Below are 14,350 nucleotides of genomic sequence, written 5' to 3'. Positions count from 1 at the left end.
CTCCTAGCTGTTCTAGGTTTTCTGCTTTTTCTATCAAGGAGATACGAGATATCCTTGAATTAATCTTTTCTGTTTCTCGGTCACTTTTTTCTGACCGCAGCCAATCACAAGATAAAAGGGATGCTGTCAGTTTTGCCATAAGCAATCACATTTTAGTACAAACAAGATGATTATCCCAAAATTATCATAATTGATGTCCTGTTCTAGATAACAAGATATCATTCTTTGATTTACAGTTACACACATTAACTCCGTACACATTAAATCACACCCACCAATAAACAACACAACTTCAATCAGATCAATTCACACTCACCAATAATCAACACAACTTCAATCAGATCAATTCACACTCACCAATAATCAACACAACTTCAATCAGATCAATTCACACTCACCAATAATCAACACAACTTCAATCAGATCAATTCACACTCACCAATAATCAACACAACTTCACTCAGATCAATTCACACTCACCAATAATCAACACAACTTCAATCAGATCAATTCACACTCACCAATAATCAACACAACTTCAATCAGATCAATTCACACTCACCAATAATCAACACAACTTCAATCAGATCAAATCACACTCATCAATAATCATCACCAACTTCAATCAGATCAATTCACACTCACCAATAATCAACACAACTTCACTCAGATCAATTCACACTCACCAATAATCAACACAACTTCACTCAGATCAATTCACACTCACCAATAATCAACACAACTTCAATCAGATCAATTCACACTCACCAATAATCATCACCAACTTCAATCAGATCAATTCACACTCACCAATAATCAACACAACTTCAATCAGATCAAATCACACCCACCAATAATCAACACCAACTTCAATCAGATCAATTCACACTCACCAATAATCAACACAACTTCACTCAGATCAATTCACACTCACCAATAATCAACACAACTTCAATCAGATCAATTCACACTCACCAATAATCAACACAACTTCAATCAGATCAATTCACACTCACCAATAATCATCACCAACTTCAATCAGATCAATTCACACTCACCAATAATCAACACAACTTCACTCAGATCAATTCACACTCACCAATAATCAACACAACTTCACTCAGATCAATTCACACTCACCAATAATCATCACCAACTTCAATCAGATCAATTCACACTCACCAATAATCAACACAACTTCAATCAGATCAATTCACACTCACCAATAATCATCACCAACTTCAATCAGATCAATTCACACTCACCAATAATCAACACAACTTCAATCAGATCAATTCACACTCACCAATAATCAACACAACTTCAATCAGATCAATTCACACTCACCAATAATCAACACAACTTCAATCAGATCAATTCACACTCACCAATAATCAACACAACTTCAATCAGATCAATTCACACTCACCAATAATCATCACCAACTTCAATCAGATCAATTCACACTCACCAATAATCATCACCAACTTCAATCAGATCAATTCACACTCACCAATAATCAACACAACTTCAATCAGATCAATTCACACTCACCAATAATCATCACCAACTTCAATCAGATCAATTCACACTCACCAATAATCAACACAACTTCAATCAGATCAATTCACACCCACCAATAATCAACACAACTTCAATCAGATCAATTCACACTCACCAATAATCAACACAACTTCAATCAGATCAATTCACACTCACCAATAATCATCACCAACTTCAATCAGATCAATTCACACTCACCAATAATCAACACAACTTCAATCAGATCAATTCACACTCACCAATAATCATCACCAACTTCAATCAGATCAATTCACACTCACCAATAATCAACACAACTTCAATCAGATCAATTCACACCCACCAATAATCAACACAACTTCAATCAGATCAATTCACACTCACCAATAATCAACACAACTTCAATCAGATCAATTCACACTCACCAATAATCATCACCAACTTCAATCAGATCAATTCACACTCACCAATAATCATCACCAACTTCAATCAGATCAATTCACACTCACCAATAATCAACACAACTTCAATCAGATCAATTCACACTCACCAATAATCAACACAACTTCAATCAGATCAATTCACACTCACCAATAATCAACACCAACTTCAATCAGATCAATTCACACTCACCAATAATCAACACAACTTCAATCAGATCAATTCACACTCACCAATAATCAACACAACTTCAATCAGATCAATTCACACTCACCAATAATCAACACAACTTCAATCAGATCAATTCACACTCACCAATAATCAACACAACTTCAATCAGATCAATTCACACTCACCAATAATCAACACAACTTCAATCAGATCAATTCACACTCACCAATAATCAACACAACTTCAATCAGATCAATTCACACTCACCAATAATCAACACAACTTAAATGTCAAATCACTCGACATTTACTTCAAATCATTAAGCATTTAAGAAATTCAAAATGCCAATTTTTATGTGATAATCTCATATCTGAAATTTGAGATACTCACATTGTTTTATAAGAACCAGAATTTTACTTGGCCACATTAAAAATCTGGTTTTCACAATTTAATTGATTAATTAACCTCAATAACTCCAATTTTATATGGGGAATGCTTTCCTCAGACCCATTCCTCAGCTGGTCACCGTGGAATTAGTGCCGAATTTAAACCAGTAACATCTTCCCTCCTCTACTACAGCTGTGGCCATTCACCTAAAAAGCTGAGAATTACTTTGGAACGTGAAGTGTTTGGTAACTATTCTTTGTGTCAAGTCTGATTCCACATTCTTTATTAAATCCATGGCTTCTTCATAAAGATAGTGGGAGGGAATGCCCAGCCAAATAAAATGCCGCTTTCAAGCTGATCTGGTGATGTGGCGTGTGAACATGCCCTGGAGTCGCTGATGAGGACAAGGGACTGTGCCCACACAGCAGCAATACAATGTTGAACCATTTTCAGTATCAGCCCAGCCACATATCTCAGAGGTGGTGCCTCTACACTCTGCTTCTCACTTTGGAAATACCTATAGATCTCTGCTGGACAGTGCTGGGGACCCAAACATACTTTTGATCTGTTTTCAGTCATTTCCTAAAATGTGTTTTCTAAATTGTGCATTTACAGTAGTTGCGGGGGTGGGGGGAGTGCGGGGAATGACCACCGTGTCATTGATTTGTAGATCCATTCCTCTCCAATGGAGCTGCAGCTACATTAGTGTTGTTAATAACCAGCTCACGATATAAAGTAAAACAGATTTTGTACCATGGAATTTGTGTTCAGCAGTAGCATTGTTACTAAGGTGATTCCGCCAGCAGAGAAATCTTGACTAGCTCCAATAAATAACAAATGGTGTTTGCTTTGTGTTGACACAGTGAAGTGAAGCTCAGTATCACTACTGCTCTAATCGACAACGTTGTGGATCACATACTGAAGGACCTGACCATTGCTCAGCAGAAGCTTGTGAGTGTTACTGTGCGCTGTTGTTATTTATTCGTGGTGTTCGAGTTTTTATTTACAGTGATGGAGTCAAATCTAACAGGAAACTAGCCAGATAATTGACATAAAAGCCATTTTAATAAACTACAAACTGTGTATCGTCTGCCTGCCTGGGGCCGCAGTCCTCCTTGCTCCCAGCCTACCACAACGGCCACTTTCATCCTTTCCACAGGGGCCACTCTCCCCTCCCCCCACAGGGGCTACACTCCCCTCCCCCCACAGGGGCCACTCTCCCCTTCCCACACATGGGCTACTCTCCCCTCCCCCCCCACACATGGGCTACTCTCCCCTCCCCTCCCCCCACAGGGGCTACTCTCCCCTCCCCCCACAGGGGCTACTCTCCCCTTCCCTCACCCCCACGGAGGCCATTCTCCCCTTCCCTCACCCCCACAGAGGCCATTCTCCCCTTCCCTCACATGGGCTACCCTCCCCACCCCTCCACAGGGGCCGCCCTTCCCTTTCGCTAGTCTGCTGCAGGAGCTGAGCTGCTCTCCTCTTCCCTTCCTCTGCTGCAGGGGCTGCCTCCCAGCCCCTGAAGAAGCCAACTTTGCCCTTTCCCAGGGCCACCATGTAGCTTTCTCTAGCCTGCCCTATGCCCATTCTAGTTGCCATGGAGATGCTCCCCCTCTTTGTCTATTAACTTTCATGGTGCCGTGTAATATTCTGTGTACTATAATCTATCTTACCAGGGACTTTACCTAATTTAGTTTTTATAGTAGGAAGAACAATCCAATGTACAACTTCCAAAAATGCTCTGAGAGGAAACATTATCCTGCTGCAAAGGTTCCATACAATATTCCATTGAGAATTACACAGAAATTGCAACACAGAAACAGGCCATTCAGCCCAGCTAGCCTGTGTTTATCTTCCACACGAGCAGTAGTCCTAATCCCATGTGCCTGCCCTGTGCCCATATCCCTTTATCCTCCTATTCCTTCAATCACCTATGTAATCTATTCTTAAATATTGAAGTGGTCCCTGCTTTGATCATCAACTTTGGTAGTGCATTCCACAGCCTCACAACCCTGTATGTTTAAAAAAAAGATTCTCCTCTCTGTCCTGAATCTCTTATTATTCTCAGCAAATTCGTACAATGTTATTTTTCCTGTGTATTCAAACTCTCAGGAAGTGAAGATAAAACATACAGAGTAAAATATTGTCAAACATAAGTGTAGGCTTCTCCACAATATTTAGGATTGGTAATTTAATCAGCACTAATCCTGTGTTGATCTGTAGCTGTTTAACTCAGTGGGAGGTGGGACCTTCTGGGTGGTTCCAAAAGATTAATGACATGATAAATTTAATTTTGAAAGCTTTATCCTTGAGTTTGATCCCCGGTCTGTGCTGCGAGAGCTAATCTCTACAGAGGCAACTTGGAGCGTTACAATTTGCCTCAGTACCTCTGGATAAGAGGGGAGAAAAATCAGTCCTGAATCCGCTCCTAACAACTTTCTTGTGCACGTGTATGGAAATCAGTTGAGGACAGGATCAGTCTCAGCTGTGATTCTTCATGTGACCAAATAGCCTGATGATATTCACTGTCCAGGCTCACATGTGAAGAATGGTCACTGGCTAAATCCTAGATCTCATTGAATGGCGGAACAGTCCAAATGGCCTGCTCCTGTTCCGATGTTCCTAGAGAACAGCCAGCAACCATCAGCCCCTTCAGAATGGGAGAGGAGAAAATTCTTTTAAAAAATTATAAAAACTTTTTTCTACTAAATATTTAGTTATGTGCACTTGGACGAGAGTGCGTCTATAAATCCAAGGGGGTCATTTTAATCTAACCCACCGGCGGGAAACTGACGGGTCGCATTGGTCGCACAATTTTACTTTGCACTGAAGTCAATCAGGGCAAGGTGTAAAACAGATGGCTGATCCACCATGTGTAAAGGGGGTTTTTCCACCACTCTTCCAGTGTAGTTACAGTGACAGAGCGGGCGCAGCTCCAAAGAAATTCCCAGCCAAAAACCTATATACAATGTTCAATAAGGAAAATAGTTAACAAATGCACCATAGAATGATACGGTCCTTAGCAGCGGAATCCAACAACTAACTGGAATCATCGTAACAAGATCTATAGCATCCAGAAGCAATTCTGTGCTCGTTAATAAATCAACCTTCCTGTTTTCTAAATGATAAGCCTTTTAGTTCTTTAAGTCTGACTTCATAATTTAAAGCACCAAGTATCGTTTTTTTTACCATTTCAATTACACTCTCAATTAAGTCTTTCTCTGTTTAGGCATGTTATGTGTCAAAGCCACTATATGAAACATCAGCCTCAGACACAGCAAGTACAGAAACCTTGGGAGATGAAGCCATTATGAACAAAACCAAGGATTTGTTGACTGTACTCAATAACAACTTGGCACCAATTGAGGTATCGTTCATAGCAGATGTTCAAATTGGGAATTGGGTTAAATTGAGAATTGTGTTTCTCCTCTGATGCCTTTATGTACTCAGATTCCTCATAGGTATTTTTAAGCTGACAAAGCACTCTTGTCTATTTCACTATTTTTATAACAATTTAACATGGTGGTTTTTTTTTCAAGGCTCATCAAAGATTGCAGGATCCTTATTGAGATTGTTTTATTTAGTTAAGCATTCTTTACAGTGTAAATGGAAAAAATATAAGTTCCCTGGAGCACCAGAAGAGTTTGGTACATAAATAGTTCAAATCAGTTTTCAGATTACTGTAGGACACCCAGCTCTCAACTCAGCTTGTCCTATAGTTTCAGTCCATTTTCCTTATGGATTATTTTCATTGTGGGATTGTTGTATGCATCAGTTTGAATGATGACCAGATGGGAGAGTGAACATGTTCAAAAGTTTCTCCTGGTTTGGACATCAAATATTCATTGGTGTGAGGTTGGTGATGAAGGGTCACATTTAATATTATCACCGAGAAGGAGATTAGGACAGTTTTTTTTATGCAGAGGGTTGTTGGAGCATGGGATGCTTTGCAATAGGAAGTGGTTGAGGCTGAGATCATCGCATCGGTTAAGGGAAAAAATGGATAAATATTTGAAGTGGACGATGATACTGGGCTATGGGGGGAGAGAGGGGCAGTGGGATTAGTTTTTGGACTGCTGTTACCAGTAGCTGGCACAGACACAAATGGCCTCCTTCTGGGCTGTAAAGTCTATGGTTCTACAGGAAATATCACAAAACAGATGCCCCAATGAACTCACTTGTATCGCTGTGTATTACACCTCAGTACCTCAAACCTTAACTGTATCAATACAGCAATACCATTCTGCACACTAATTATAACTAATTAGTGACATTAAATTAAGCCCTAAGGAGGGGGGGGGGGCAATCAGGCTTGGATTCCAAGGTGTTAGGGCAGTGTGTAAGAAAATGGTTTTAGAAAATCCCATGTGCCCTGAAATTCTGTGGAGGTTCCCCCATTCTCCTGCCATAACTCCAGTGAGAGACCGGGAAAACCCAGTGGAATTTCAGGGCCACTATCTCCAGTGTCATTTGAAGCCTGCACAATATCGCAGACCTGAGGATGATATTTATTATTTCCTTTTTCATGTAACTAAATAGTGATCATGTGCAAATTAAATCAATACTATGTTAAAATTGAGCAGAATTTTATCAACAAGTGTTTTGTACAAACCCTTCTATTCCCTCCTAGTGGCCGGCTCAGAGCAATGAAGGAGGACATGGCCAGACCTGTGCCAACCACTCGAAGGCCCAGGACAAACTGTCCCTCTACAGTTCCCTCACCTCTGTGGGGAGCGGCCCCAAACTCCACTTGGTGACATCCTACTGCAGTCCAACTAAGACTGTTAAGTGAGAGGCATAAGGGATTGAGTGCGGGCTCGGGCCCTCCCATACCTGGCTCTCCTGCTGGCTTGCTGAAGATGCTGGTTGTAAGAGGAGGGTGATCATGTTCAGGGGCAAATGGTTTTTCAATAAGGGACTGAAGCAACTAAAATGGATCCAAAATTGGATGTATTTATGGGAGTTGTGAAGGCCTGACTTCACATTCCAATCAGAATATTAAGAATGTCGGAATAATGGGGCAGTGCTTTCAGTTTTAAATATCAGTAAATTTTACAGATGTAATCTCTCTTCTACAGAGTGCGACAATGCTTCGCAGGAAGACTATACACTCTAGAAGAATCAGGCCAACCACAGCTTTGAAAAGTAAGTGGTAATGTTAATGTATTTGTTCAAACTGATTTGCTGCCTTTTTCTGACCCAGGCGAACAATTAAAGTCAGTATTAGTTACAACAGCAACCCATTCAAAGAGAAGAAAGCAGTCACCCTACAGTGCATGTAGTATAGCTGTATTATCTGTCTGCCTGTACATTGAGTGTATGATCTTACAATGTTTAGCAAGAGGAAGAACAGTACCCTTCCCATTAACCCTTCAACTACTGGCAGCTCCAAACAATTCAAGGCTGCTTGGACGAGACATTTATTTTAAAAAGTTTCCCAGCATATGGGTGACACTTTCTGCTGAGTCCCTTTGCAAAATGTTGCCCAAGAGTTTCCGATGAGTGCTTGGAGTGGGGAGGGGGGAAAGAGATTGCTTGTCTTCAAACTGTGTTCTGAAAATGTTATCCCCATAGCTTGAGTCCTGATGTGAGTTTTACTGATGAAAACCTCAATAGGTAATTAACCACATCTAGGGGGAACAGAAATAAGGAGAAAGTGGACTTTTACTTAAAAAATCTGGCCTTTTAAAATAAAAGTTGTGTTTAGTGAGTTATTTGGAAGGGGAGGGTGGTGTAGATATATAATTCACATTTATTATAACATTTCTACCATGCTTTGTAATGCTGATGTTGGGCTGGGTGGCACACTATATTTATACTGTTGAGTGTTTCTTTTTGTAGTTTGTAGGCAGGAAACTTATGCCTAAAACAGGTGAGTGCAGTAAGTTTCATGTTGATGAAGCTCTAGTGACATTATTACATCTCCCATGTCATTTTCCAGGGTTTCCACCCGGCATCCACCAGACAGGAGAGAATGCCCAGAGAAAGCAAGCATTAGCGTTTGCCACCAGCCTTCTCTCGATTGGAGGATCTGAAAGGGGGCTGGCAGCAACTTCTTTGGAAACTGCAGTACGAGAAGTTTTTTTGGCACAACTTCCCTCCCCCAGTTCGGGGTCACCACCCCGCACAAAACTAGCCCATGTAAATGAATGGGAACCAGAAGTTCAGCTGTATTCAGTTACGTTCAGGTTGGGTGAGTTTCATGCCACCCGACTTACATTGTGGCAAGGGAGCAGAGGAAAATGAGCCCCTAAATGTCTGGGAATTTTTTTTAAAAATTCATTCATGGGGTGTGGGCATTACTGGTAGGGCCAGCATTTATTGCCCATCCCTAAATGCCCTTGAGAAGGTGGTGGTGAGCCGCCTTCTTGAACCGCTGCAGTCCACGTGGTGAAGGTTCTCCCACAGTGCTGTTAGGTAGGGAGTACCAAGATTTTGACCCAGCGACGATGAAGGGAATATGGTTCAGCTTCCCATTAGGATAAATGTCTATTTCTACCAAAGTGTAAATGCACTGCCCAGTGGAATATGGAGCCACACAGAGCAAGAAAGTCCCAGATTCAATTCTCAGTCTGTGCTGAGCTTACTGATCTCAGCTGCGGTGGCAGTATTGGTGTTACAATTGGCCTAACCGCCTTTGGGCTAATAAGGATCAAAACCATCCAAGCTTCTCACTTCTGAGCAACAAACACGTTTGAACATTGAGTGAGGACAGGATTGGGCTTAGCTGTGATACCCTAATGGTTGAAAATCCTGTTGACATTTACATAAAGAACAGTCATTTGGATGAGATACCAGAGTACAAATGGCACCAGTGGAACCCAGCCCAACATAAGTCAGCATCTTCAGGAGAGGAGGGGGTAAAAAGAATAAACCTGATCTACAAATTTACCATTAGCTGAAATAAACAATTTTGGAGAAAAACTAAGTTTTGCCATTTTCTTTCCCTCAGGCATCTCTGACCTAGAGATAGAAAGACAAGTTGAGGAAACAGATTCTGCAATGATGAAACAAGGGTTGACAGTCAGCAGTCAGCCTGTTAATTCACGTCCATCCTCCACAGAGGTGGCTGCTGTAAACAACGCATCTGCAAATACAAAGACTGCTTTTACAGACTCTCTTATGGATTTGCCAACTGAAGGGAAGAAACTGGAGCATTACACCAGGGGCAGGCCAAGACCAAACAGGACCAAGAGACATCCTCCTTCCAAACCTGCTGTAAGTCTGTCTCTGATGTGTATACGGACTTTCAAAAGATATTTGATAAAGTACTACATAACGGACTTGTTAGCAAAATGGGATTAAAGAGACAGTGGCAGCGTGGCTGTGAATTCAGCTAAGGGATAGAAAGCAGAGAGTGGTGAACAATTGTTGTTCAGACTGGAGGGGAGTTATACAGTGGTGTTCCCCAGGGGTCGCTATTAGGACCAATATATATTAATGACCTGGACCTGCAAATATATGGAACTCAGAAATGTAGTAAACAATGAGGAGAATGATAATAGACTTCAGGAGGACATAGACAGACTGGTCAAATGGGCAGACACATAGCAGATGAAATTTAATGCAGAGAAGTGTGAAGTGATACATTTTGGTAGGAAGAATGAGGAGAGGCAATATAAACTAAATGGTACAATTTTAAAGGGAGTGCAGGAACAGGGAGACCTGGGGGCGTATGTACACAAATCTTTGAAGGTGGCAGGACAAGTTGAGAAGGCTGTTAAAAAAGCATATGAGATCCTTGGCTTTATAAATAGAGGCATAGCGTACAAAATCAGGGCAATTATGCTAAACCTTTATAAAACACTGGTTAGGTCCCAGCTGGAGTATTGAGTCCAATTCTGGCATAAAGGAGAGGAAAAAGGCATGCTAGGTTTCTGCTCACTTTATCTTGTCCCAGGAATGCTGGTGTTTCCTCCAAGGGGGGAGCTTAGTTATTGTGTTTGCAGCAGGCAACAATCAAAGCAAGCATGATAATGAGATGTGTGGGGGTGTTCCCCACTGTCCCTTTTTATTTCCCTTCCCCCTAAAAGCTGGTGTGCCTACCTTGAGGGGTTCCAGAAGTTGTTGGCGGTAGGCCTTGGCTCAAGGTCTCTTTCAGATTGGAGGCAAGGGAGGACTAAAAATGTACATCGTTTTTTTTCTCCCCCTCCGCCTCTCCAAGATCTTCAGTCCAAAATCAGTTTCCTACTCAGAGGCCCTGAAGCTGGTGGCCATTCCCACTGCTGCAGGCCTGTCATTTTCGCTCTTGAAAGGCCCTGCCAGGTGCACATCGAGGTCATGATAATGACCGGAACCCGGAAATGCTTCATGTGCACTCTGCCTCCTGGAACCCAGGTGCAGTTAGAAAAGAAAAATCAACCCCAGTATGTTCTGCATCAGATGAAAACCATTTTATTAGCACTGTGCCTCCCTGTTCCCAGCTTCTAGTGTCACTGTTTGGAAGGGAATCGCTATCAGGAGAGTAACTTTCAGCAGTTATTGTTTTGTTGATGTTGTGGCATCTACTTCCATGACAGTGTAATGGGTGTGTCTTTGATCCGCTGGTTCCTACTCTCCCACAGCCCCAACACTTTAATGAAGGCCATCATTTTAATCAGGAGGGTATGGACCTCAAGTCTGAATGAATCAAAAACCCCAATGCCAAGTATACCTGTCATAGGCTATATTAACTCAAGTGAAAGGTAGTTTCACAGTTTTATTGAAATTCTTACCAGAACAGAAACGATTATTAGTTAGGATTGAAATGGTCATGTTTGCAATGAGCTCATTCTGAGAGGAGACTCTCTTGAAAAAATGTTTTAGAATTTTGCTCTTGGGATGCTGTCGGACTGGAACGCTCATTATGTCCTGTTTGTACATGGTATAGGTGCAGCCTGTAGACCAGGAAAAGGAAGAGAATGCAGCCATCAACAAACTAGATGTTGGATTAGAAGAATTCTTCACAAAGATAATTCAGGAAGAAACCAGGTGTGTACCTGCTACTTTGAGTAACTCTGAGCTGTTGCTGTTCCTTTGCAGCTTCAGGTTTTTTTTATTATTTGCTTTCGGGATGTGGGCGACACTGGGATGGCCATATTTTTTACCAAGTTGCTGGGCCTTCTTGAATGCTGTAGTCCCTGTGCTGATGGTGTTCCCACAATGGTGTTAGATAGGGAATTCCAGGATTCTAACCCAGCGATGATGAAGGATTGATGATATATGCCCAAGTTAGGATGGTGTGTGACTTGGAACTTGGAGGTGATTGTGTTCCCACCACATTGCTGCTCTTGTTCTTCTTGGTGATAGAGGTCGCAGAGGAGAGAGATACTGTTGAAGTAACTTTGTTGAAGTTACTGCAGTGCATCCTGTAGCTGCAGTGTGCCAGTGGGGAGGAAATGTATATTGAGTCTAGTGGAAGGGGCACCAAATAAACAAGCTGCTTTGTCCTGGAAGGTGTTGAGCTTCTTCATTGTTGTTGTGACGCCACCATCCAGGTAAGTGGCAAGTATTCCTTTATAATGTTGACTTGAGCCTTGTAAATGGTGCAGAGGAATTGAGATGTCAGGTAAGCCACTCGTTGCAGAATACCCAGCCTCTGTCTTGTTCTTGTACAGCCAGTGCTGATGTGGTTGGTCCAGTTCAGCTTCTGATCAATGTTGACTCCCAGGATGTTGATGGTGAGGGACTCAGCAATGGTCGTGCCATTGATGGTCAAGGAGAGATGTTTGAGCTCTCTTGTTGGAGATGGTCATTGCCTGGCACTTATTTGTGGGGGGGGGGGGGTGGTGGAAATGTTCCCTTCCACTTGTATGCCCAAGTCTAGCTATTACAGGTCCTATTGTAGGCCAGCGTGAGCTGCTTAATAGTGTAGCCGATGACTCTTCTGTCTTTTCACAATGTGTTATATTTGAAAACAAATAACCAGAGTTGCGGGAGTATTAATGTTTTTACATTGCTGCCTTCAACCCTCCAGACGGGTGCAACAGCCCAGGAAATGTCTAGGCAAAAAAATGAACATAAAATATTTTAGATTTTAAACACAGACATTATCACCTTTTCGAGGAGCATTTTCCAGGATCAGTTTCTGGAACAAAATTGAATTTTCACAGCTGCCATATTGGCTACGACAAAACCTGCACTGTGGGTTTTATTGAGAGCATTCTGTTTTCTTTTAAACAATTAAAAAAAAACTTATTTCTTATCTAATCAGTGATCACATCACTGCATTTCTAATCAGGTTATTGCAATTCTTTCGGTTTATAAACCCAGTGAAATGGGGACCCTTACACTTTATCAGGGTCACAGCGTCTCTTTAAGGTAAGATCAGATCACATTATTAGGCTTGTGGTTATGCAGTAAGGAAGTTGCAGAGTGCAAGTGAGCGAAAGGCTCCATCCATGGACTCAACCTTCAGTCAACCTGCCTGACGACCTACTGCATTTCACGTGGTCAGTGAGCTTTGAGGTCAGTGTCCACCTGTCTACCTTTGTGGATGAAAATCAGCTCTGCTCCTTAGCGTAGCTCCCACCTGGTGATGCAGCTGCTGCTGTCGGTTGGAATAATGGTAGTAGTTTTGCGAGATCAAGAATTCCCACGCACAGCAGTGTTATGTCCACTGGACCGCGACAGCACCATCAGGTTGGAGCTGGCTGGCAGCAACGGTCAATACGCAGGAGATGAGATCCTGGTTGCTGCCTGCAGGAATTACTAAGCGTAGGCAAGGCATTTCTTTATTCTACAAATAACCCATTGCTAAACTTAACGTGGGAGTGCTTGATGCCAACACTGCTGCCCAAAATAGTACTGTATTTGAAAAAAAAACACTTCTCTACTTCCCTCAATTTATGAGCACACAAACTCACCAAATTTCCTTTTTTTTTAAGTAGCACCTGTTTCTGCAATGCCATCCACCTTAGGGAATATTTTCTCATTACCAATGTGATATCCATTATATTGGCTGTTAAATAAGGCTAGAGGTTCAGATGGTAAACTCAACGGGGTAGATCAGCAGAAACCCCGAGCTTCATTTACTTGCTGCCAGTTAGTTGCCCGGACAAACATCCGTTTACCTCTGGGATTTTGCCCATCTTCTGCTCAAGTTACGGCCGCATTTCAGGAGAACCCTTGAGGGAATTTTATCCCAGTTATTTTATCTCTCCACTCTGTAATCTCCACTATGGAAGATTGGCTCACATTTAATCAGCCTCTGGCTATCCTGCCACTTAATGGAAAAGTGCCTTTTCCACCAACCCAGTTGAGATGGGGCGGGGGGGGGGTGGTGGGGGTTAACTCACGCTGCTTAGTGGGAGCTTCTTTAAAATGGAGCATTTCCATTTCTTGCCTATTTTGGATTTTAATGCCGCAGGTTTGCCGGAGGATGAGGTGTCCACTGGACTCAGGTGGGGGCCTCATGAATTAGAGTAAATCGGGGTCCCATGATGTCAGTGGGACGCTAATTGCATTTTCACCCAGGCTTGAGCAGGACAACCGCCGCTGCAAAACCAGGTCAGCAGCTAATTGGGAGAATGAAAAGGTCCTCCAAGGTAAGTAGAAAACTTTTCCTTGTGCGGCCAGGAAGAGCAGGAGTGCTCCTGTGGGCCCCACAAGGAAAGTCGAGGCTTCCCTTCCCGCAAGATCCTCCTGAAACCTTCTCCTTGCATTGTGCCTTCTTGCCAGCGAGTCTTCCTTTGGTGCTAGCCCATTGGCTCCAGCTGCCCGAAATTCCACTCCTGCCCACCGGTGAGCTGTCGCTTTCAATCCGGGCAACTAACCGGCAGCATGCAGATGAAGCCCGGCCTCAAACTTAGGCCTGCAAGTGCATTTTGCA

The 14,350-nt window shown here is 42.4% G+C and overlaps 1 protein-coding gene across 1 annotated transcript in view; it reads left to right on the top strand.

Moving 5' to 3' along the window:
* carmil2 (capping protein regulator and myosin 1 linker 2) overlaps window positions 1-14,350 on the top strand; it is a 160,763-nt gene that overhangs the window by 130,807 nt on the left and 15,606 nt on the right. Inside the window, 5 exon segments of the mRNA XM_067997840.1 lie at window positions 3,405-3,492; window positions 5,771-5,908; window positions 7,620-7,686; window positions 9,494-9,759; window positions 11,411-11,511. Of these exon segments, the coding sequence (XP_067853941.1) occupies window positions 3,405-3,492; window positions 5,771-5,908; window positions 7,620-7,686; window positions 9,494-9,759; window positions 11,411-11,511 (660 nt within the window).

This window comes from Heptranchias perlo, chromosome 16 (assembly GCF_035084215.1).
Source record: "Heptranchias perlo isolate sHepPer1 chromosome 16, sHepPer1.hap1, whole genome shotgun sequence".
NCBI classification, from domain to species: Eukaryota; Metazoa; Chordata; class Chondrichthyes; order Hexanchiformes; family Hexanchidae; genus Heptranchias; species Heptranchias perlo.
Note: the sequence above shows the minus strand (reverse complement) of the source record. Positions and strands in the feature narration are given on the sequence as shown.